This window comes from Pongo abelii, chromosome 3, assembly GCF_028885655.2.
Source record: "Pongo abelii isolate AG06213 chromosome 3, NHGRI_mPonAbe1-v2.0_pri, whole genome shotgun sequence".
Lineage (NCBI taxonomy): Eukaryota > Metazoa > Chordata > Mammalia > Primates > Hominidae > Pongo > Pongo abelii.
In genome coordinates this window covers 5,034,642-5,060,386 of record NC_071988.2, presented here as the reverse complement: position 1 = coordinate 5,060,386, position 25,745 = coordinate 5,034,642, and the positions used below count along the sequence as shown (strand labels likewise).

Below are 25,745 nucleotides of genomic sequence, written 5' to 3'. Positions count from 1 at the left end.
AGGGGCAATCCCTTAAGAGCTGCAGTGAAGAAACGAGTGCCACTTACTGGGAAGCTGAGTTCCAGGGATACAATGACCTAGAGCTGGCACCGCCCTGGCTCTCACACCAGGAACAGCCAGGGGAATCCAGGGCAACAGGTCCAGCCAAGTGCTCACAGTACTGCCTTAGAAACCAACATAAGTAAAGCGGAATTGCCAGTTCTGGTGTGAGTACGTGGATGAGGAACTTGGATGCAGTATGATGGGAAATGAAATGGCATCAACCTTTTGAGAAAGCAATTTGATTTTCAACATGAATCAAGATCTTAAAAAAGAAAAAGAGGTCTATCCTTTGGTCTAGTAATTCAGCTTCCAGAAATCTATTCTCAGGTAATAGGCAGAGAATCGGCAAAAATTATGCAGAAGATGTCAAGTACTATTTTATTTTAGATGGCCAAAAAAGGACAAAACAGACCAGGTATGGTGGCTCACACCTGTAATCCCAGCACTTTGGGAGGCCAAGGCGGATGGATCACGAGGTCAGGAGTTCGAGACCAGCCTGACCAACATGGTGAAACCCCCGTCTCCACTAAAAATACAAAAATTAGCCGGGCTTAGTGGAATCCCAGTTACTCAGGAGGCTGAGACAGGAGAATCACTTGAACCAAGGAGGTAGAGGTTGCAGTGAGCCAAGATCGTGACATTGCACTCCAGCCTGGGCAGCAAGAGCAAAACTCCATCTCAGAAAACAAACGAAAAAACAAAACAAAACAAAACGACAAAACAACTAATGGGGGGGGCAGTTACATAAGTGATAGTGGAGTCGTACAAATTTGACATTAAGCTAATGAAAATGTAAAAATGTTTGTGGCTTAAGAGTTGTTAAAAACCTGGAAATTTGCTAATAATATAAAGGTTAAGTGAAAAAAAAGCAGTATAAGAAACTTTATGCATAAGCTTATCCAAACCATAAAAAAAAAAACCTTGAGCTCAGGAAAGAGTGGTTAATATATCAATAGTGTTAAGAGGAGCTGCATCCTCTATGTGCTGTTGTAATGAGTGACTTTTTTCATCCCATTTATGTTTCTATAAGCTTTCTGAATTTTCTAAAGTGAGCAGAGATTAGTTTTATAGTCAGGGAGAAAAACAGCCTGTTCCATTACGGTATAAGGATGAGGACTGTGATGTTTAATTTTACGTGTCAATGTGGGGGGCATTTGGGGATTACATTAACATTTAAATTAGGGAGCTCTGAGTAAGCAGCCTGCCCTCTGTAATGTGGGTGGGCCTCCTCCAATCAGTTCAGGGCTTCAATGGAACAAAAACACTGTCCTCCCTGAGCCAGTGAAATCTCCCTAAATTCCTGCAGACGCCTTCACACTTCACCTGTATCATCGGCTCTCCTGGGTCTCTACCTGCAGCCCACACTGCAGGTTTCAGACTTGCAGGCTCCATAATCATGTGAACCAATGCCTTCTAAGAAATCTGCTTCTACATACATACATCCCATTATTTCTGTTCCTCTGGAGAATCCTGACTCATATGAGGACAGGCAAAAAGGGATCTGTCTCTTCACTGGCAGGAGGCTAGAGAGGGAGGGTTCAGAAAGCCCCAGGGACACAAGCTGCCAACAGAAGGTTTCATGGCAGGAAGCCAGGGGTCTCCAAGGAAACAATATCAGTTGGATTTAGACAAGCAAAGTGCAAGCAGAGCAGAGCCTGTGGCGTCACAGTGATGGGCTCCGTACATTTCTGGCAGAAAGGGGTGTACAGATGACAGGCCATCCCCGCCCACTGCTGTGCCTCTCTGCCTTCTAACAAGAGTGCAAAGCAAAGGGAGACGGAGACACATCCTGCTCTGCTGGGAAGAGACCTTTGGGAAGGTACATTTATGAAGCACCTGCTGTATTCCAGAAGTAGACAGGCTTGCCTTCAGACTTCAGCTCTGCCGTTTAATAGCTATGTGACCGTGAACAAGCCCTCACACCTTTAAATCCATTGCTTCATCTGTAGCTGGGAGTAACAACACTAACTACACAGTCTGTAAAATGACTAATTCAAGCTTAGCACAAAACAGGCAGTTAAAAAGATGGGAAGCACGATTGCATTTTTTCTTTTTTTTTTTTTTTTTTTTTTAAACTGGAAGTGCTGAAATTCTCAGAGAATGTTATCAAACTTTGAAGGAGACCCCAATCCACTGCAAGGCCACTGTCCCCACCCAGCAAGAGCAGCGCCCTTACCTTCTCTAGTTCTGCCTTGTGCACCGGGGAGCTTGGTGGAGGAGGACACTCTGAATCCACGGGGCCACTACAACCACTATAGGCTTCTTTGATCACCTATAAAAAGCACAGACACTTTGTGAGTATGCCCAAAGGCAGAGATACTTACAGGCTTGAACTGTGAGTTGTACAGACAGAGGCACATGGCGTGGTAGGGAAATTCATGGGCTCAAAGCACCTGGCTCTGAGTTCCAGGATGCCAGGTACTCATTTGTTCACTCACCCACGCATTCATTCACCCGATGTCTATCAACGCTGGTACTAACATAGGGCGTGGAACACGTAACTACGTTTCCTGCTGGCATGGAGTTTCATTCCATGTAATTTATTTATCGCCATGAACAATAAGGGTCACCAAAAGAATGACAGCAACATGAGACAGTAGTAAGTGCCACAAAGAACACACGATGGTGGGTGGCTACTTTAGATCAAGAGACCTGGGGGCCTTATGCAATGACGCTGAAGGGTCCAGCCATGTGAACAAGTGGCGGGAAAGGGCTCTGGGAAGCAGGAACAGCTGGTGAAAAAGCCCTGCGGTGGATGTGAAGAGTTTGGGAATAACCCGGAGTGCAAACTGGCAGGAGGCAAACTCCCTCTCGGGAGAACGTGGTAGGAGATGAGGTGGGAGGCCAGTAGGAGATTTGAGGCCCAGAAGAAGACAGGCCCTAGGAGCATTTCAAGGAGAGGAGGGACTGGATTCAAGAGCAATGGCTCAGGACCTACTACCTGGGTTTAATCCTGGCTTTAGCCTTGGACACATCAATTAACTGCTGTGTGCTTCAGCTTCCTCATCTCAAAAGTGCAGGTGCAACAGTGCCTACCTTCTGAAGGTTAAATGCCCCAAGACAGGGCCTAAAGCATAACCAGCACTCGATTGTTAAAAGGCTGTAGCAAGCACTCTAGTTGCTGTGGGAAGAAATAATTATACAGGACAACTACAACAAAAAAGCATAGGGAAATCCGTGAGAGGCCATTGCTGTAGCTGTGCAGGTGGCAGCAGGGGCTAGAGTGACCACACTGAAGACGGAAGGACGGAAAGGGAGTCAGGAGGTACCCAGGGGAGAATCGCCAGGCCCAGCTGGATTGGACATGGGGCTTGAGGGAAAGAGCTGACTCCAAGGTGACTCCTGGATTCTTAGTAACTGGGTGGTGCTATTTACTCAGAGGAAGACTGAACAGAGAAATGGGCTGGGTGGAGAGACGCCAGTCTGAAGTCAACAGCAAACTTCTAGTCAGTGCTAGAAATAAACTGGGAGGCACTGGCAAAAGGATGATGCTCACAGCCTTGGTCTGGATGAGTTTACCAGGGAAGATGGCGAGACAGAGAAGAACAGAGATCAGGGAGAAGGACCCGGAGCCCACCGGCATCAAAGAGTAGAGTTAAAGGAGAGAAGCTGGTAAAAGATGCTGAGCTGGAAGGCACGGGAAAGCTGGCAGAAAACCAGGAGAGCACAGTCTCCAAGGAGAGGGAGAAGAGAGCTCCACGGAGGGAGATGAGCCCAGAGAGAGAGAGAGAGAGAGAGAGAGAGAGAGAGAGAGAGAGAGACAGCCGTGACTCCCTAAGGGAAGCGGAGACACTAGGAGTGGGGAGCGCGGTGGAGGAGGAGATGAGCAAAGGAATGCGTTTCCAAAGTGTTCCTTCTCCTGCTGAAGGATGCTTCCATTTTAATGAAAGGCAGAGTGAGGATGTGGAGGGAGGAGGGAGGAGGCAGAGAGGCCAGCACATCCTGTCTGACAGAGTCCACTTTCTCAGTAAGACTATCTGTTACCAGGCCTGGCGCAGTGGCTCACACCTGTAATCCCAACACTTTGGGAGGCTGAGGTGGGCGGATCACCTGAGGTCGGGAGCTCGATACCAGCCTGACCAACATGGAGAAGCCCCATCTCTACTAAAAATACAAAATTAGCTGGGTGTAGTGATGCATGCCTGTAATCCCAGCAACTCAGGAGGCTGAGGCAGGAGAATCTCTTGAACCCAGGAGGCAGAGGTTGCGGTAAGCTGAGATCGCACCACTGCACTCCAGCCTGGGCGACAAGAGCGAAACTCCATCTCCAAAAATATATATATACATATATCTGTTACCAGCTGTGTGGCCTTGGGGGAAAGTATTTCATCTCTCGGAGCTTCAGTTTCCTCCCCAGCGAGGGAATAAGTGTGAAGATTACCTGTCTTGCAGGACTATGGTTAAACGGAGACAGTGAGATCTGCTATGGAAGAAGTCTAAGCCAGCATGTGGCATGTGGCACGTGTACATTCAAACCATGGAAGCAACACCATCATTACTGTCAGCATTTTGATGACCTATGATAAGAGAAAATGATTCTGGACTAGACTTCCAGATGCAGGGATGGTGAGCCTGCAGGTCAGGATTCTGTGCACAAGGGCTTTCCCAGCTGTCCCCTGCATGCAGTCACCATGTGTTTCTCCAACCCCTACTGAGCTCATCAGCATCCAGGCCCACTGTGGTCACGGGGGATGTGCAGCAAATAAGACAGACAAGGTTCCAGCGCTTGCAAAACTTACATTCTTAAAACTGAAAAGTTAGCAGGCAAAATTTTCAAAATGTCTTCTATTCTTTTTAGAACTAAGCTGCAATTTCAGTTAAACCGAAGCTTCTTCTGGGCAAAAAAGAAACACCAAAGTCCCAGATATGTGTGTAGTAATTTTGCAATTGGGCCTCCACAGACAGATCCAAATTCCCTCAGCTTGTGCTGGTGCTGGGATTAAATCCAAGGCCTGACAAGAGGCCAGAATAGTGTTTCCAGCCATTTTGCTCCTCAGCTGTTTTATGAAAAAACAACAGAGTGATGTCCACAGTTGAGACTACAAAAGAGAAAAACAAAATGAAAGAAGAAACCCAGAGAGCTCGCTGTCACGTCTCCTCTTTGCTAATGCCGAGGTGTGGAAGCATTGCGCAAACCTGAGCCTCAATGCAGTGATCTGTGTGTCAGATCTCTCTCGTTTCTCTTGCTTTCATGCTAATTGCTTTTTTGGTCTTTACTCCCTCACCTACCCTAAGGTGTTTATTAAGTCTCCAAATGACAAGGCAAATTTTTATTTGATTTGAGGACAAGACTTTTTCTTTTCACTAGGGAAGGCATGTTCACGCAATGGAAAACTCCTGAGCTTCTGCATCAAACCCACCTGGGTTTAAACCCCAAGTGGACCACTTGCTGTTTATGTGAAGCTGAGCAATTTATTCTCAGAGCCTTGCTTCCTTCCTCAATAACACGCACAAAATAATACCTCAGGGGGTCATTGTGAAAACTAAACGTTAAAACAAATGTGAAGTATCCAGCCCAGTATTTCTCCCCTAACAGGCATTAAGGAAACCTGAACTCTTCCCACGATTATATTTAATAGTGTTAAACAAATGAAAATGTGCTTCCATTATACAAACGCACCTGACATACTCTTCACTTTACACTAAAAGGCTGTACCCTATAAAACATAACCTGCCAAAACCCATCATCTCTGGCAAATGTTTTTATTCAAAAAAACGGTTGTCTTTTCTTTTTTCTTTTTTTTGAGACGGAGTCTCGCTCTGTCGCCCAGGCTGGAGTGCAGTGCCACAATCTCCGCTCACTGCAAGCTCCGCCTCCTGGGTTCATGCCATTCTCCTGCCTCAGCCTCCCAAGTAGCTGGGACTACAGGTGCCCGCCACCAACACCCAGCTAATTTTTTTTTTCTACTTTTAGTAGAGACGGGGTTTCACTGTGTTAGCCAGGCTGGTCTTGAACTTCTGACCTCGTGATCCGCCCGCCTCGGCCTCCCAAAGTGCTGGGATTACAGGCGTGAGCCACTGCGCCCTGCCCCTCTTTCTTTTTTTTCAACGGGGGAAGGATCTACAAACTTCTTTGGCAGCACTACTCCAATTATTCCCAGCAGCCTCTTGGGTGGGGTGGAGGGGCTGGCTGTGTGAATGGTGTCTTCTGGAGGGGCTATGCTTTTTTTATATATACAGCTAAATAGAACTTATCTTTCAAGATTCAGCTGAGGTCTCCCATCTTCAGGAAGCCTGCTCTGGCCCTTCTGTGTGGTCCACGAGGCAGGGCTCCCCCTCCACACATGCCCACAGAGGCCTGAGTCTCCTGCTAAGTTGTGCTTGTGTTCATAGGAGGGGCTGGGCCTTGCTTTTGTCGCTGTTCCCAACGCCTACTTCGAAACAGCAACCAAAAGTTTGATTAAAGGGAAAACAATGAGGGAATGAGGAAAGAAATTGGAATTAAGATTTCTATGAAGAAAAAAAAGAAGGAAAGGAAAACAGAAGGAAAGAAACGTAGGCCATCACTAAAATAAGTAGAGCCTCATGACCAAGCTTCCCCAGTCCTCGGCACTGGTTTCTAAAATCCTCAAGAGGAAAAAGTGTTGTGTTGTGTGTTTTTTAAAGGCAAGTAGATAAAAGCCATCTGGCGCATACACACTTCCCCACTCAGCCCTACCCTAACACACACACCCTGGCTAAGCTCCTGGCAGACTCGCCTGATCCCTGGAGTGTCCCCATCCCTCTCCTGTTCCCATCAGCTCCGACTTTCTAGCAGACAGACGAGGCTGCCTAGCATCAAAGCAACTCACGTAATCGCCTTTCCAAGAAGCCTTTCCTGGTACACCCAACCATATAATCTGAATGCTTAGAATGGGGAACACAGACAAGCGATCCATGTTTGCTCTCTAATCATTAACTTCTCTCCCAGCTAGAACTCACATTGCCCCCAGGAAAATAACAGCATCTCCAACAGTGCTTGGGAGGATTGCATTCAGCAACCCAGAGCAGGCCCAGGATCAACCTGGGGCCCAGCAAGGGGGTGGCTCATGGCATCCCAGCTTCGTGGGACTCTCTTACCCCAGGCATAATAACTATGTCCAAGGTATGAAGAAAGGCATTGCTAAAAACATGCATCAGCATAAACCAGTCTTTATTCTCACAAAGTTTTTCAACCAGTAGGAGAGGTCAGGTTTTTTCATGAAACTGTCTTTCTACTTTGGATCGCTGTTGATTGCCAAGCTGCACCTGCAGAGTTAAGTCAGAAGTAATAAGTAAAGCACTGATCACTCCAATTCTTTGAACAGCTATAAATGAGGCTTCTATTAATACATTTCTACTTGAAGAGCCATGTCCTATGAGGTTCAATGTGTATTTAAGAGAACTGGATCCAAATTCAGAATCGCAAATCCTCCAAAAAAACAAATTGTTATATATTTTGTGGTATTTTGTTTGCTTTTAACTTGAGTCCTCGACTCCAGAAACACAATCTCTGCACATTTTTTAAGGAAATCTGACCACTCCGTTTCTGGGAATATTGGCTCTTGTCTTCTGTTTGACCCCTACACAAAGGCTCATGTTTTCAGCATTTGTGTACACACACACACACACACACACAGAGACAGAGAGAGAGAGAGTCAGTTAATTCTGTCAAGAACCACTAGTGATGGAAATTGCAGACAGAGAACAGAAACAAATTTGGCAGTAATTCTTGCATGAGTATGTGCAAAGTTAAGCACTGGTTAAACACAGTTCTCATGGTTTTTTTAGACTTGACAAAGGGCGTGTGCAACTTCATTAAAGATTTTTAATGGTTATATTAAAATTATGTTTCACAGAAAGTTAAATCTCACATGTTCTCACTCATGTGGGTGCTAAATAATGCCTACACATGAATGGAGAGTAGAGAATGACAGCACTGGAGGCCGGGAAGGCTGAGGGAACGGGAGGAAGGGGGATGGTGAGAAACTGGTTATGAATGGAGAGTAGAGAATGACAGCACTGGAGGCCGGGAAGGCTGAGGGAACGGGAGGAAGGGGGATGGTGAGAAACTGGTTAATGGGCACTGACGGAATGGGAGGAAGGATGGTGAGGAACTGTTGAAGGGTACAGTGTACATTATTTGGGTGATGGATACCCTGAAATCTCTGACCACTATGCAATCTATGAATATAAATTTATACAGATCTTTTCCAAAGCTGTGTTTCAAAAGACTGAAAGTCTGGTTCATTAGTTCTGAACAATATGGGATAACAGCAGTTTATATTAATAAAAGACTTGGCATTTGTATTATAAAACAATTCATGTTAGAGACTTGTTAACCCTAAGGGATAATACAAATATTATCATTCATATTTTCATTGTGTATTATAGTTCTAAGAATGCATTTATATCATGCTTTCATTCTACCTCTTTGAAAATTCTGATAATTATTTCCACTTGATAGATAAATGGGAAAGGGTTTATTGCCCCAAAATATCATAATGAGTTAATGGTATTCCAGGAATGTACCCTATGCTTCCAGACTCTCTACCCACCTTTCCATCACTCTAGCATACTACCTTCCAGCTCACTGGGGGTTGTTCCTTTCATGCGGCAGTTCTTTAGTTTTTTTAAAAAAATCTACTTCAGTCATAAAGATGTGGCCTTTACAAGGTGAAATAAAGAGCTATAATAACACTGACTTCTTTCAAATTAAAAACAAACAGATAATTTTAAAATCATCAAGTATTTGGAAAGTAAGCACTATATTCCCCAATAAACCATTAGTCAAAGAAGAAATCAAGACAGAAATCAGAAAATATTTTGAGCTGAATAATAAAAGTACAAAATATCAAAACATAGAGGGTGCCATTAACATTGTGTGTAGAATGAGACATGTAGTCTTCAATGCATGTATAAGGAAAAAAGGCTAAAAATTCAATTATCTAAGTGTACACTTCAAGAAGTTGTGATAATTACAGCAAATTAAGCTAAAAAAAAGTAGAAGTAAAATAATAAAGAAAAAGAACTAAATAAAGTAGAAAATAATCACACTACAGGGAAAAAATTAACATAGCCCAGAAAAATATTTTTTGAGAGAACTAATAAAATTGATAAACTTCTGGCAAGACTGTGAAGAAGAAAAGGCGGCACAGGGCATTTTTACCTCCAGTTACCACACGGAAGAGCATGCAAGACCATCGCTCCCCACCCTGACAAATAAAACAAGTGGATATGCTAAAAAAAAAAAAAAAAAAAAAAAAAAAAGTCCTAGTACATCTGAACCCTTCTGAGCAATGAAGATGCAAAAAACCTAAATGAACTAAATCCTAAAAGTGAAGGGTCCTGCCGGGCACGGTGGCTCACGCCTGTAATCCCAGCACTTTGGGAGGCTGAGGCGGGTGGATCACGAGGTCAGGAGATCGAGACTCATCCTGGCTAACACGGTGAAACCCTGTCTCTACTAAAAATACAAAAAATTAGCCGGGCGCAGTGGCGGGCGCCTGTAGTCCCAGCTACTCGGGAGGCTGAGGCAGGAGAATGGCGTGAACCCGGGAGGTGGAGCTTGCAGTGAGCCGAGATCACGCCACTGCACTCCAGCCTGGGCGACAGAGCAAGACTCCGTCTCAAAAAAAAAAAAAAAAAAGGGTGAAAGGTCCTTCGTAGGAAAAAAGTGACCCACAGGCCCCCTTCTAACTGGCAGAATGGTGGGCGAGTGGGGAACCAACCATATTTGGGACAGGGAAGGAGCCAGTCAAGTTCTCACTGTGTGGGCTGGCATACCTGTTGACAATTCAAGGTGCCCCGGTGACAGAATGAGTCCACGGTCACCTGCCAACTCTCTCCAGGGTCTTTACTGGGTATGCAGGTACAGCACAGAAGCTGGAGCCAAGGAAATGGAGTTCGGAGAGTCCCCACCCCACCCCGCCGCCCCCAGAGGCACAGCCCTTCTCCCAGTTGCAAGGCCATCGCCCTACAGGGGAAGGCAGGGAAGCGGAGAGAAGCCCCTCCCAGGAGGCCCAGGCTTCCCAGAGCATCCACAGCTGGAGACAGAGCACAGCACAGAGGGATTTCGCCCAAGGCACAAAAAGTCAGAGGCAAGACTGCAGAGAAAAGAGACCACTTAGCAAGTCAAAAAGCTGGCCGGTAGGCCAAAAACAAAAACAAAATCAAGCTGGTTTAGAAAGCTGGCACTTGTCTGTAGCACACAAAAGAGATCTTCAGATTTTCACCATGGGTCTTGGGTCCTGGGCCATACCATGTCAAAGACAGGAAACTCCTGATCCAACATATCAATGGTTTGGAAGGCAGTAGGGGAGTGAGGCAAGGTGAAGTTGCAACAATGTGCAGCCCCTCCCCACCTGCAGGACAGCCAGATACAGGCTGCCAGGGGGGAGCAGGGCAGGAGGTGGGCACGCCCTTCTCCAGGGAAATATGACTCCCGTCAGTCTCTGCTGTTCTTCTACACAAAATGCATGGAATGTCATGGAAACTCCTGAGACAAATTCAACAGAGGCAGCCCAAGAACTGGGCCTGATATTGGAATGACCAAAGATGTTAAAATAACTAAAATTAAAAATGCTGAAATAGATCATGAAAAGGCAGGTGACATAAAGAGATGGAGAAGTTCAGCAGAGATGGAAACGATTTAAAAAAGAAAGGAAGAAATGCCAGAAGTGAAAAATGGATCTCAGAAAAGATGACTTCATCAGGTGGGCTGAAGAGCCCACAAGAGAAGAGAGGACCCGTAAGCCCGAGGACAGGGAAACAGAAGTGTCCACCCAAGCTGAACCACGGCAGGAGTGAAGGAAACCACAACGGAGTATCCGCAATCTATGGGAAGTATCGGAAGACCCAACATACCTACAGATGCAACTTCAAAAGGAGAGGAGAGGCCGGGCGCGGTGGCTCACGCCTGTCATCCCAGCACTTTGGGAGGCTGAGCCAGGCGGATCACCTGAGGTCAGGAGTTCGAGACCAGCCTGACCAACATAGATAAACCCCGTCTCTACTAAAAATACAAAATTAGCTGCACGTGGCGGCACATGCCTGTAATCCCAGCTACTTGGGAGGCTGAGGCAGGAGAATCGCTTGAACCCGGGAGGTGGAGGTTGCAGTGAGCAGAGGTAGTGCCATTTGCACTCCAGACTGAACAACAAGAGTGAAACTCTGTCTCCAAAAAAAAAAAAAAAAAGGGGAGAGAGGAGAAAAAAATGAGGCAGAAAAAATGTGTGAAGAGAAAACAGCCAAAAGCTTCCCAAAGTGAAGCTTTTGAGAGACATCAACCCATAGAACAAAGAAGCACAACCAACCCCCAGAAAGAGAAAAACCCACACCACCGCACTGAGACACATTGCAGTCAGCTGCTGAAAACCAGATGTGGAGAATAAATCTTAAGAGGAGGACGGGGGGAAAGGACACTCCACACCCGGAGGACCAATGGGCACAAAGGGCGGGTGACATCTCATCCGAGCGAGGGAGAAATGAAGACCCTTCCAGACAGTCAAGGCTCTGAGAGTTGACTTCCAGAAGATTCGCTGTATAAAAAAAGGTTTTTTAAAATTTTGTTTTAATAACTTCTTTGGGGTGAAAGGAAATGAAACTGACTGAACGCCCAAATCTTCAGGAGGAAATGAAGGGCACGTGGAAGGTGAATTCACTCTAGTGAATATTAAAGACGTGGCTTCAAATGTGTGTGTCCACAGGATTCAGGTTCCGCAAGGACAATGGATACAGTAAACATATTGTGATTCTTCCTTGAGAACTCTGGCAAAGCCACTATGGTACCTGCACGGCACATTAAAGCCACTCTGTGTTCACCTAGGGCTGCTTGAAACCACAAGATGCTAAGAAATCCCTACAGCGTCGCCCCCACACCCCCCAGCTGGCTACGTGAGCTTGGGATCCACTAGCACCAGGACTCTGCTACATCCTAGTGAGAAAAGGAAAGCAGCATCTTCAAAACTGCTTAAGATGGTTGCTTTAGGGTGTTTTGGTTTATTTTGAAATAGGAGACAGCAGCTTATTCACCATGTTGTTTCTTCTTTCAGCAGACACAGGAAGAGTCTGTCTCTCAGCCTCCCCCACAGTTTGGTCAAAGGAGTGTGGGAAGCGGTGATGTAAGTCCAGTTCTTGCCTCCAGAAACATCCTGCTGTCATCAGCTGTCCGGCCTGTTCTCTGCAGGCATATGCAGAGCCTAACGAGATGCAGAGGTGGTGGCAGAGGAAAAGCAAGAGTGGTAACAGCAGCTTATACTTATGTAAGGCTCATGACATGCTTTCTGCCATTCTGAACACTCTGTCTTAGCATCTCGTCCTTACAACAGCTCTAGAAAGCAGGTACCATTATTATACCCCCCTTTACAGATGAGGAAACAGAGGCACTGAGAAGTCACACAGCTTGTCCAAGAAACACAGTGCCTAACAGCTGGGGCTCAGGTCATAGTCCCAGGAGTCTGACTCCAGTCTGTGCTCTACCTATATTGTCTGATATGGTTTAGCTGTGTCCCCACCCAAGTCTCATCTTGAATTGTAATTCCCATAATCCCATGTCTCGTGGGAGGGACCCAGTGGGAGGTAATTGAATCATGGGGGCGGTTACCTTCATGCTGTTCTCGTGATAGTGACTGAGCTCTCAGGAGATCTGATGGTTTTATAAGGGGCTTTCCCCTCTTTTGATCTGCACTTCTCTCCTGCTGCCATGTGAAGAAGGACATGTTTGCTTCCCCTTCCGCCATGATTGTAAGTTTCCCGAGGCCTCCCCAGCCATGCTGTGAGTCAATGTAACCTCTTTCCTTTATAAATTACCCAGTCTCAGATATTTCTTCATAGCCGCATGAGAAGACTAACACACTATCTCTCAACACAATACTGGCTCCCAAGTCCTTTTCCTGGCTGTGTTATATTACGCTGAACTTAAGAAGCAATTATAAAAATCAAGTAAAACTTTATTCAAAGTGGTTGTGGGATGCCATTTACCCTAACTGCCTATCTGACTACAAAAAGACTTATTTTCTCTGATATCCTACCAATTCCCTGAGGCCTCCTCTTAAAAGGAAATGGGGGTGCTGAGCAAGGGTAGTGATTACCAAACCTGGCTTTGCCTCAGTCATCTGGGAACTCCTTAAAAAGAGAATTATAAGCAAAGAATACAGACAAAAACAGCAAAGGATATAAACACAGTTCACAGAAATACTGATACAACTGTAGGCTCTTAAACCCTATAAAAAATACTCAGTGTCATTCATAATAAGAGGAGTGCAGACTACAACTAGACTGAGATACCATCCTTCCACATCAGACTAGCAAAAATTCACAAGTTGGCTAACACACTCTATTGGCAAGGCTACAGGAAGAAAAGGCACTCTGATATATTGTTGGTGGGAGGGAAAATTGGTAAACCTCCTAGGAGAGTGCCTTAGCTATACATCAAAATTATAATATGAATGCCGATAACCTTCACGGAAGTGATTACTCTGAGAATTTAGCCTACAGACCAGCAAAAGTGTGAGATGAGATAAGCATAAGGTTATCTAATACAGAATTGTCTGTCATATCAAAAGACTGAAAGCAACCCAATGTCCATAAATGGGAGACAGACTATTTTTTTGAAGTATGGTCTATTCATACAATAAAATGTCATAGCCTATAATAAAGAGGAAGTGCTCTATTCTCTAAATTGCAAAAATCTCCAAGATACTTTGTTTAGGTGAAAAAAAAAAACAAGGTCCAAAATGCTGCACCCTTTCTATGGGGTGGGGGGAGGGGGAAGCAGATGAAATCTGCATTGCTATCTGCTTGCCTATGTACAAGGAAACTCTGAAAGAATACATACAAAATAGTAACTCTCCTGAACTGCTGGGGGAAGGAGAATTGTACAAATAACCTTGGAAGACAATCTGGCAGAGCCTGGTGATGCTGAAGGTGTGCACATACTAAATAAGGCAATTCCAACGTAACAGGGGCGTCCTAGAGAAGACACGAAACGCGAGGCTGTGGGACATGTGCTGGAAGATCTCACAGCACCTCGGCCTGCAGTAGCAACAGCCCGTGAGCACAAAAAGTGGCCATCATAAGCAGAATAATTCTGAGTGAGAAAAAACAGCTGCAGGGTTTGTGGAGTTTGAAGCCATTTACATAGAAATTCTAAAACGTGAATAAAGTATCATTTACCATGAATGGGTGTATACACATGTAAGTGAAAGGTTTTTTTTATTATTATTTGTCTTTAGAGACAAGATCTCATTCTGTCACCCAGGCTGGAGTGCAGTGGCCCAATCACAGTTCACTGAAACCTCAAACTCCTGGGGCTCCAGCAATCCTCCTGCCTCAGCCTCCCAGGCAGCTGGGACTACAGGCTGTGCCACCATGCTCGGCTAATTTTTTAATATTTTATAGAGATAGCCTCTTGCTATTTTTCCCAGGCTGGTCTTGAACTCCTGGCCTCAAGTGATCCTCCTGCCTCGCCCTCCCAAAGCACTGGGATTACAGAAGTGAAAGTATTTTTTTAAAAGCATACCAAGATAACAATAAAGACCAAATTCAGATAAAAGTCGCCTTTGGGAAGGGAGACTTAAATAGGAGAGGCATGTTTAAATTCTATCTGTAGCATTTTAGACCTTACAAGGATATAAAAATGATACAAAGTAAAAAGGGAAAAAAAGATTCTTAAGTCCCTAATAAATCTGAATCACTAGGAATCAACGTTTTTTACATCTCCAAGTGTTTCTGATCTAATGACAGTATCTGGAAGAAACTACACTAGCCCATCTCAGGTCTCTGCTGGCCCAAGATAATTCCTTAACTGCTTGAAACTAGTTTTGTCATCTGACTTTTCTTTCTAATCAAGACTTCTTAGGTTCCTGTACCATTATAAGTACTGGAAGTAACATCACAGACATGAAAAACAGAGTAACTGAACAATTTAAACTCTTTAGAAAAGATACTTTACCCTGTATTATTTACTTTCCTTTTAAGAAAAATCAGCAAATGCTAAAAAAAAAAAAAAAAAAAAATTCTTGCAATTAACTTCCGTTCATAAATGGAGTCATCATTCTATAATTAGCTAAGTGCCTCTGATCTATAAGTAGCTCCCATCTGGTGAAACATGATACAAGATTATTTCACCCCATCAGCATCTGACATCTTGAGAAAGTTTTGTTTTTACTGGTCTGTTTGTCAGCGCACTGTCAGCTCTACGCCCTCTCCCAGTGACACTCCAGATGACTTCATGTCAGACCAGCACCAGCAAGAAGGGAGCTGCTCTTCAGTGTGAAGGAAATACTTAACTAACTGTAAGGACAGAGGAGAAAAAGAAGAAAGCTGAAGTTTCAGAGCGGTCTTTCTTGGGTTTCCACTGAGGAACAGCTAAGCACAGAATGCAGAAGGATGGGTACAGGTGACCAAAAGCATGGGATCAGGTGAAGAAAACAGAATCACACAGAAAGCTTCGCACTGAAGTCCATAATTGCCGTTCCCTCCTTACGGAAGGGATAGCACTATGGTCATAGAAATGTGGAATAAAAGAGGGAACGGCAAACTGTCAGAGGGCCCAACACAGTGAGAATGAAATGTGAAGCCAGGAAACTCTGACTTAGATCCCCTGCTTGATCACTTATGGATCATGGTAGCACTTCGCCCACCTGAGACTCAGGCTGTCAGCTGACAAATGAAACTACACACGCCCGCTTTGAGGTTAAGAAACAATGATGGCAGAGAAGTCCCTTGTGAGTGTAAAGGGCTTTAGTGAAATTGGTAATGGTGGTGGCTGATGTATAACATATTAAAGTTCCATGCTGGGAAGGCTAAGTAAGCTCGACATTAGAAACTTCCGATCACAGGACTTCCAGAAGGATCATCTGGAGGGGAAAAAAGCTCTCCTCAATCTCCCATATGATACAGATGTGGGAAGAGCCACAGCCACTGCCAACAACATGAAAAAAAAAAGCATCTGTGTGTCCTGAGCAGCTAGCAGACAGAGTGGGAGCCACTGCTCTCATCATGGGGTTGGAACCACATGCTTTCCTGCGGATGACAGTGAAAGAGACTGAAGGTTTGATGGAGGGAGACCTGTGTGGTATAAGACCTTCTGCTATGAAGTGTTCTGCCAGGTTTTCCCACCCCACTCCTGAGACCTTTTCTCACAACAGGTACTTGCCGGCAATGATGGACTACGTGGGTTGGGCCAATCTTCCTGATGAAGACAATTAGAAAAGCAAGATAACCATCACCCTTCACAGAACTAGAAAAAACAATCCTAAAATTCATATGTTAAAAAAAAAAAAAAAAAAAAAAAAAAAAAGAGCCCGCATAACCAAAGCAGGACTAAGCAAAAAGAACAAACAAAAGACGGCATCACATTACCTGATTTCAAACTATAGTATAAGGCCATAGTCACCAAAACAGCATGGTACTGGTATAAAAATAGGCAAATAGGCCTAGGGAACAGAATAGAGAACCCAGAAATAAACCCAAATACTTACAGTCAACTGACCTTCAACAAAGCAAACAAAAACATAAAGTGGGGAAAGGACACCCTTTTCAACAAATGGTGCAGGGATAATTGGCTAGCCTCATGGTGGAGAATGAAACTGGATCCTCATCTCTCACCTTGTACAAAAATCAACTCAAGATGGATGAAGGACTTAAACCTAAGACCTGAAACTATAAAAATTCTAGAAGATAACATCAGAAAAACCCTTCTAGACATTGGCTTAGGCAAGGACTTCATGACCAAGAACCCAAAAGCAAATGCGATAAAAACAAAGTTAAATAGCTGGGACTTAATTAAACTAAAGAGCTTTTCCATGGCAAAACCAGTCAGCAGAGTAAACAGACAACCCAGAGTGAGAGAAAACCTTCACAATCTATATATCCCACAAAGGACTAATATCCAGAATCTACAACGAACTCAAACAAATTAGCAAGAAGAAACCAAACAATCCCATCAAAAGTAGGCTAAGGACATGAACAGACAATTCTCAAAAGAAGTTATACAAATGGCCAACAAACATACAAAAAAATGCTCAATATCACTAACGATCAGGGAAAGCAAATCAAAACCACAATGTGATACCACCTTACTCCTGCAAGAATGACCAGAATCAAAAAATAATAGACGTTGGTGTGGATGCAGTGAACAGGAAACACTTCTACACTGCTGGTGGGAATGTAAACTAGTACAACCACCATGGAAAACAGTGTGGAGATGTCTTTTTTTTTTTTTTTTTTTTTTTTTTTTTTTTTTTTTTTGAGATAGAGTCTCGCCCTGTCACCCAGGCTGGAGTGCAGTGGTGCCATCCTGGCTCAATGCAACCTCCTCCTCTCAGGTTCAAGTGATTCTCCTGCCTCAGCCACCCAAGCAGCTGGGACTATAGGCATGTGCCACCACGCCTGGCTAATTTTTTGTATTTTTAGTACAGACGGGGTTTCACCATGTTATCCATTATTGTCCCGATCTCCTGACCTTGTGACCTGCCTGTCTCGGCCTCCAAAGTGCTGGGATTACAGGCATGAGCCACTGAGCCTGACCTGGAGGTTTCTTAAAATAATTAAAAGTAGAAGCACCATTCGATCCAGCAATCCCACTACTGGGTATCTACCCAGAGGAAAAGAAGGCATTATACGAAAAATACACTTGTACACACGTTTATAATAGCATAATCCACAATTGCAAAAATGTGGAACCAACCCAAATGCCCATCAATCAACGAGTGGATAAAGAAACTGTGGCATACACACACACACACACACACACACACACACACACAGGAATACTACTCAGCCATAAAAAGGAACACATTAATGGCATTTGCAGCAACCTGGATGAGATTGGAGACTATTATTCTAAGTGAAGTAACTCAGGAATGGAAAACCAAACATTGTATGTTCTCACTCATAAGTGGGAGCTAAGCTATGAGGATGCAAAGGCATAAAAACAACACAGTGGACTTTGGGGAATGACACAACGGGCTTTGAGGATTCGGGGAAAAGGGTGGGAAGGAGGTGAGGGATAAAAGACTACAAACTGGGTGCAGTGTATACTGCTTCGGTGATGGGTGCACCAAAATCTCACAAATCACCACTAAAGAACTTACTCATGTCACCAAACACCACCTGTTCCCCAATAACCTATGGAAATTTAATTTAAAAAAAAAAAACATGCAAGATAAAATAGAGGAAGCATCTTCCCAAAAGCATGAGGCAGCTACTATGATAGTGAGCAATGCTTGGGCCAAAATCCAGAAGAAGATGGAAATTCAGAAGGGAAGCCTGGTGGCTGGGACTGCCTTGCCACCCCAAAGGGGCAGCTGAGGGGCGAGGTAGAACCTCCAATGGCTCAGTGGGAAGAGAGATCCAAGCTGTAGTCCAGGGCATGCCAAAGATGGGGTCCCTGGCAAAATACCCACAAGCAGGATGGGGACCCCAACGGAATGTAACTTGGAGTTAAGAGTGAACTGAAACAAATATAAACCTGCCTTTGAATGGACTGTGGGCTGCCATAAAGTTACCTGGGGGGCTCTTGAATGGACTGCGGGCTGCCTTAAAGTTACCTGGGTGGCTCTGAAAACCTCAAACCCTGAATTTAGAATAAACTGATTTTGGAGCGCTAACACCCCCAAGCGTGCAGGAGAGGCAAGGGAAAATGCTCCTTGGTAGTGGAAAGCAGAGTTCTAGGAATCAAGTTATTTCCATAGGAACAACTGGAATCAAGTTATTTCCATAGGAACAACTGGGGACCCACGTGAAAAAGAATGAAGTTGGACCCTTACTTCACACTGTATGCAAAAAATTAAATCAAAGTGGATCAAAAATCTAAATGTAAGAGCTAACACTGTAAACTTCTCAGAATAAAATACACATGTAAACCTTCAGGACCCTGGATCAAGTAATCATTTCTTACATATGACCCAAGAAGCAATAAAGAGCAAGGAAGAACTGAAATCTGCTTCAACACGGACGGACCTTGAAAACACGATGCTAAATGAAAGAAGCCAGCCACAAAAGCCCCAGTATGGTAAGAGCCACTTCTGTGAAATGCTGACAACACGCAGCTCTACGGAGACAGAAAGCAGGTAAGTGGCTGCCTAAGATGGACAGGGGTGGTGGCAAAAGGGCAATGACTGCTAATGGGTACAGCGTTCTTTGTTTTTGAGACAGGGTGTCGCTCCTATCACCCAGGCTGGAGTACAGTGGCGCAGTCACAGCTCACTGCAGCCTCAACCTCCCAGGCTCAGGTGATTCTCCCACCTCAGTCTCCAGAGTAGCTGGGACTACAGGCACATGTCACCATGCCTGGCTGATTTTCTGTATCTTTTAGCAGAAACAGGGTTTCTGCATGTTGTGTAGGCTGATCTCAAACTCCCAGGCTCAAGCAATCGGCCCACCTTGGCTCCCGAAGTGCTGGGATTACAGGCATGAGCCGCTGCACCCAGCCAGTACAATGTTCTTTTTGGAGCGATGAAATTCAGCATCTAGATTATGGTGATGGCTGCAGAACTCAGTGAATATACAAAAAAAAAAAAAAAAAAAACCACTGAATTGGACTTGAAAAGGGTGAATTTATGGTATGCGAATTATCCCTCAATAAAGCTGTTATAAAAAAACTATTGCAATAATTTTTCCCCTAATATAATGCCCAGCGTGAACCTGAGATAACCTGGCACAAGGATGACAAAAATGACATGAACAAGTACAGCACAACAGACAACAGAACCAGGTTCAGACTCCACCAAAACCACTGTCAAACCACCATGCTGATGACATTTATGAAGATAAAAGTCAAGTAAACGTTTCTAAAAGAAATTTAACACTGTACAAATAGTATTTCCAGCTTGAAGAAGAAACAACTAGAAATTCTAGATAAAAGCCAAAATGAACTCTGAAACAAAAACAAACCAAAAAGATTAGAGATTCTAGGACTGAACACTACTGCCATGGACGGAATGTGTTCCCCCAAATTCATATCCTGAAATCTTAACCCTCAAGAGGATGGTGTTATGAGGCAGAACCTCTGGGAGGTGACTAGGTCATGAGGGCAGAGCCCCCATGAATGGGATTGGTGCCCTTATAAAAGAGGCCCCAGAGACCTGCCTTGTCCCTTCCGCCACATGAGGACACAGATGGAAGGTGCCATCTGTGAACCAGGAAGCAGGCCCTCACCAGACACTGAACAGAACGGTCCCTTGATCTTGGACTTCCCAGCCTCCAGAACTGTGAGAAATACATTTGCTATAAATAAGCCACTCAGTCTATCATATTTCATCAGAGCAATCCAAGTAGACTAAGACAACTACCATCACCAAAATTAAGAACCCAGTGAACAGGAACAAATTTAATAGCAGATTAGAAGCAGCCAAAGAGAGAAATAATGGGCTGGAAAGTAACAAGAAAAATAAACCAGACTAAAGAAGAAAAAAGAATGGTAGGGCTGGACATGATGGCTCACACTTGTAATCCCAGCACTTTGGGAGGCCAAGGTGGGCGGATCGCTTGAGCTCATGAGTTTGAGACCAGCCTGGGCCACATGGAGAAATGCTGTCTCTAGAAAAGATACAAAAATTAGCCAGGAATGGTGGCATGTAATCCGAGCTAACTTGGGAGGCTGAGGTGGGAGGATCGATTGAGCCCAGGAGGCAGAGGTTGCAGTGAACCACGATCATACCACTACATTCCAGCCTGGGCAACAGAGCCAAGCCTTGTTTCAACAAACAAAGAAAAAAGGTTGGTAAATATGAAAAGAGACTAGAAGTAAATACAGTGAGAAAGTCTAACATATATTTAAATGTAGTCTCAGGGAAGAAGGAGAAATGGGGAAAAGCTGTATTTTAAGAAAATGGCTGAAAAAATTTTCCAAAACTTAGAAAGATAAAAATCCACAAGATTTCAGAAGCCCAGCCAATCCCAACCAGAATAAAATTTAAAAAGAATTCATATGCAGACACAATAAAGTGACACTGTAGAAAATAAAAGTAAAAGAGAAAGTTGTCGAAGCAGCCTACAAAGAGACAAGCTGCCTTTTAAAGATAAGAGTGAAAGTGACGCGAGGTTTCTGATTAACCTCCATGTCATCAGAATATTTAGCTATTAAAGACAAAACTCTTTGGGTTAATCCATTTTGCCTATGCTTGAACAAAATAAAAATAAAAATTAAAATGGATCTCAGAAAGGCACATGAACTGAAATGGCTGTGAAACACAGCAGACAACCTACCTTCAGCCACTGCTCGGCCTGCTCCTTGCTCTGGACGGCAAGAACAAGCGGGTCCGTGCCCTGCTGAGTAATCTTCAGCTCATGCTTCTTCTTTTTGCTGTCTTTCGGGATGTACGTAATGTTACAGCCTTGGAGTGGCAGTTCCATCTGAGGCTGCTGGTCCTTGGAACTTTTATAGCACTGCATTCAACACAACAAATCAACTGATATTATAAGGGAGTTCAAACAGAAACACTGAGGAAGTTGTAGCATCATGAAAACATGAGTGCGGGCAAGGAATCTGAAGGTCTGAATCTGCAGATGAGCAGGTTCACACACACACACACACACACAGTGCTCTTCACAGACACTTCGCCTCCAAGTGTGAAAAAGTACACCCATTCACTGATTCAGAAAAACTTACTGAGCATCTATCGCAGGATTCAACAAACACCAAAAGTCCCTACTCTGATACAGTTTATGATCCAGTGGAGCTTCTTCATTAAATTACATGAATGTATTTACATAAATAAAAACATAGGCTGGGCACGATGGCTCACGCCTGTAATCCCAACACTTTGAGAGGCTGAGGCAGGTGGATCACTTGAGCCCAGGAGTTCAAGACCAGCCTGGGCAACATGAAGAAACCCCATCTCTACCAAAAACATAACAAATTAGCCAGGCATGGTGGCGCATTCCTATAGTCCCAGCTGCTTGGGAGGCTGAGGCAGAAGGATCCCTTGAGCCTGGGAGCCTGAGGCTGCAGTGAGCCATAATAGCACCACTGCACTCCATCCTGGGTGACAAAGACTCTGTCTCCAACAAACAAAGAAAAACAAAACAAAACAAAAAAAACCCAACACACACACATAAATATATATTTAACATAAATGTTTATTTAAATGTATATATAAAATACATTTTTATGTGAATAATATATAAAATATACTACTAGATTTGTTGCAACTCCACAGCCCTAATGAGAGAAAATGTAATAATTTGGATACTTTATTTAACAACCTATATTGCTTGTTATCTGCCTATCTCATCTTCTCTTTCTGAAAGACATAAATTATTTTAGTAAGAGGATAATATCAATACATAATATACAAAGCTAATCCATCTACACAACTGACATTCACTCTAAAGATTTCGACCGGTAAGGTTAGAACTGAGACTTAACTCAAATGGGTCTTGCTTAATCTTTATCTGTAAAACTGAGAATCAATCCTTGTCCAAAGCTTCCCCTACCGCTGTTTGTTTACCTGTACTACTTGGGGCCAAAGCATACCTCCTAACAGTCCAAGAGGGCAGATCTGGGTCCTAGATCTGCTACTAATTTATCTGCGTCCCAGGGAGTTTCTTAAACTTCCTGAGTCTGTTTCCTCATTTGCAAAATGTGTTTTGCAGTTATTATTATTTTATGGAATTAAGTTATTAGCAACAATAACATTTGCTACCAAGTGCTGAATGTCAACATCATATGAGGCATTTCAAGCACCTCAATCAGCATGGTGGCTCATTCTGCAGATTATGAAACCGAGGTGCAGCTGGTTAAGTCACCTGCCTAAAGAGTCAGGCAACCTGAAAAGTGACAGACCAGGACTCCAGCCCCAGTTGTGCACGTGCAGAGCCTGCATCTTGACTCTAAACATTCACTGATGAAGGAAGAAATGAATAGATAGCTATTTTCAGAAGTGATTTCTAGAGTCCTTTCCTGGTTTGTTTTTGGGGTGTGTATGTGTGTGTGTGTTTGAGATGAAGTCTCTCTCTGCTGCCTAGGCTGGAGTTCAGTGGCACGATCTTGGCTCACTGCAACCTCCCCCTCCCGGGTTCAAGCGAGTCTCCTGCCTCAGCCTCCCGAGTAACTGGGACTACAGGCGCGCGCCACCACACCCGGCTAATTTTTGTATTTTTAGTAGAGACAGGGTTTCACCAGATTGGCCAGGCTGGTCTTGAACTCCTGACCTCATGATCTGCCCACCTCAGCCTCCCAAAGTGCTGGGACTACGGGCCTGAGCCACAGCGCCTGGCCTTCCTGTTTTGCTCTTCTAAATCCAGGACTTTGAAGTACACAGATAAGAAATACATCCCCTTTTTAAAAACTGAACTGATCTGAAAAGGAAGAAAAAAATATCTCAACTAACCTCAGATTTTTATGAATGTTGACCATTTGAGATTTTCTGCATTTTGAGTATGTATAAAAAGAAAGGTGAAAGGCAACTAATTGTACAACGGTAAGGAATCAGAAAGGGAATTTTATTTTTTGATTTTAAATTGTGTAAACCTTTTTAATCGACATGTAATAACTGTACATATTTATAGGGTACAGAGTGATGCTTTGATACAGAAAATGTATAGCGATCAGATCAGGTAATTAGCATACCCCCCATCTCAAACGCTTATCATTTCAGAAAGGGAACTTTATAACATATTTTTCCTTAAGTTAAATGCCTCACAAGAGATAAGCTATCAGCAATAAGACAGGCTGCAATCTGGCAGTCTTAGCAGGCAGGATTTCCTGGGAAGCCGCCTCTACAGTAGACAGCAGCATGCAGGAGGTTTATGAATGGGTGTCCTGAAGACAACACCAGGAACAAGAAGAGGGAGGAGTGGGGTGGGCAAAGACACGCAGTTTGAGTGGCCTCAGGGATACCACCATGAGAGCTCTGGGGCTGGAAGGCCCCATCAGAGCTGCCCAGTGAGTCTGGGTCTATACCTCCCACACACACACACACACACTGAATGCAGACCCCTGGGGAAGGAGCTCGGCCTTGGGCTCTAGGCCCCTCTTCAATGCAGACAGTCCCCGAGGTGGGCTCACCAGCCCTGCCAAGGAAATGCGAACTTCAGTCCTGAAGCGGGACTCTGGGTACATCACAGTACCCACCCCAGAGCTACCTGAGCACAAAAGGAACAAGTTCCAGAAGGAGAAACAAAAAAAGCTGTTAATGGCGGTAACTTGTGGGAAGACAGACTGGGAACATTTAGGGGAAGAACATGGCTTTTTCTTTTCTGTGCTGTTTAAACTTGGAAAGTATTTGCTTTTATCACTGTTCATTATTTTTTATGCCAATGGGGGTCATCTGGGTCCTGAATGATAGGTTATTTTTGAAAGGAAAAAAGCTTCATAATAAAAGTAACTTTGATTCTGCATTTGACCAAACAGTGCTTTCACCTGCTTTTCCACTAATTTCTTCTTATTCACAACTACTCTTAGTAGTAGGTATTATCATCCTGGTTTTGAAGGGGGAAAGCTGGTAGGGGCCCAAATGGAAGACAAAGCAGGGGAGGGGGGAAGAAGTCAGGGGGTGAGGGAGAGGAGGGCAGAGGAGAGGGACCAGGGACTCAGAACCCCAAACTGCTAATCCCTACGCACAACTGCAAAGCTTCCCTCACTGGATTTGGAAGCTTCTCTTTTAAATGAAAGTTGACTATGTATTTCTAAAACATTTATATAATATATCCACATCTTGTAGCCATTATATCAGACTGTAAATAAGGACCACATTAATCTTCTTTTTTTCATTTTTTAATATTCCCCATGGTATCATTTTTGGCACATTCTAAATCTGGGAGAAATTCAGGCCACACTTATGGAAAAAATATGTACTCTGTTTTAAAAAACTGAACAAAAACATTAAAAAATATATAATATCCTAGGAACTTAGTTAAAAAAAAAAAAAAAGATTCCCACAATTCAAAGATGAAACCTGGATTTACAAAAAAAAAAAGATAAAAAAAGGATTATCTGCTCCACTAGAGTGCTCTACAGAAACATAAATTCTCGTTTTCTAATTAATGATATAATTTTGAGCAATGTTTCCCCCAAGGTTAATCTGAAGGAAGAACAAAAGACAAAAACATACTCTTAAAAGTTCATAATTCTAATAACCAACCATGGTTTCTAAAAAACAGCAGGAGGAAAAAGAAGGAAGGTGGAGAGGGAGTGAGGAGGAGGAAGGGATGCCACACCGTCCTCCCGGAATGCAGCCTTCCTGCTGGGGCCTCCACTAGAATAACCCCACAGCAAGGTCCAGGTTCTCCCCTTCCCTGCTTCTCTGTTCCTTACTTGTCTTCCTGTTCTGCTTCTCAAATTTAAAAAAAAAAAAAAAAAGAGAGAGAGAATTGGCCCCAAGCTTTCCAAAAGAATTTCCTTTCCTGGCTGCTCCCCGTCCCACTTCTATGAGCTGGCTTTGAGGAATCCACTGACTCACTACAAATGAGAAAATCCATCTTGCAACTCCTGGCAAGTTAAAATCTTGTGCATTTCCACAGACGCAAACCACAGGCACTGCCCGGGAATGGGAATGATTTTGTCCGCTGGCTGCTTTTGGAGCTGGGAAACCAGCAACCTTGAGCACACAACACGGGCGAGTGCTCCCTGATGGCGCGTGGGGGCCCCCGGCATGGGACTGCGGCGAGCTCAGGGCACCTGGCTGAGGCCTGAGCTCTGCCCTTCCTGCACAGCTGATGTTAATGGTGACTGGATATAAACGCCATGGCTTCTGAGTGCAGCAATCTTACAAAAAATGCAAGCGATTCCAAATGTC

General features: G+C 44.1%; 1 protein-coding gene across 14 annotated transcripts in view; it reads right to left on the bottom strand.

Moving 5' to 3' along the window:
• The window catches only part of AFAP1 (actin filament associated protein 1), a 179,476-nt gene that overhangs the window by 58,647 nt on the left and 95,084 nt on the right, over positions 1 to 25,745 (bottom strand). For all 14 annotated transcript variants that reach the window (XM_063723774.1, XM_054553673.2, XM_054553676.2 and 11 more), the window contains exons 6-7: positions 21,214 to 21,393; positions 2,219 to 2,314 (exon numbers count right to left, since the gene is read on the bottom strand). In XM_063723774.1, coding sequence (XP_063579844.1) covers positions 2,219 to 2,314; positions 21,214 to 21,393 — 276 coding nt within the window. The remainder of the gene's footprint in view (positions 1 to 2,218; positions 2,315 to 21,213; positions 21,394 to 25,745) is intronic.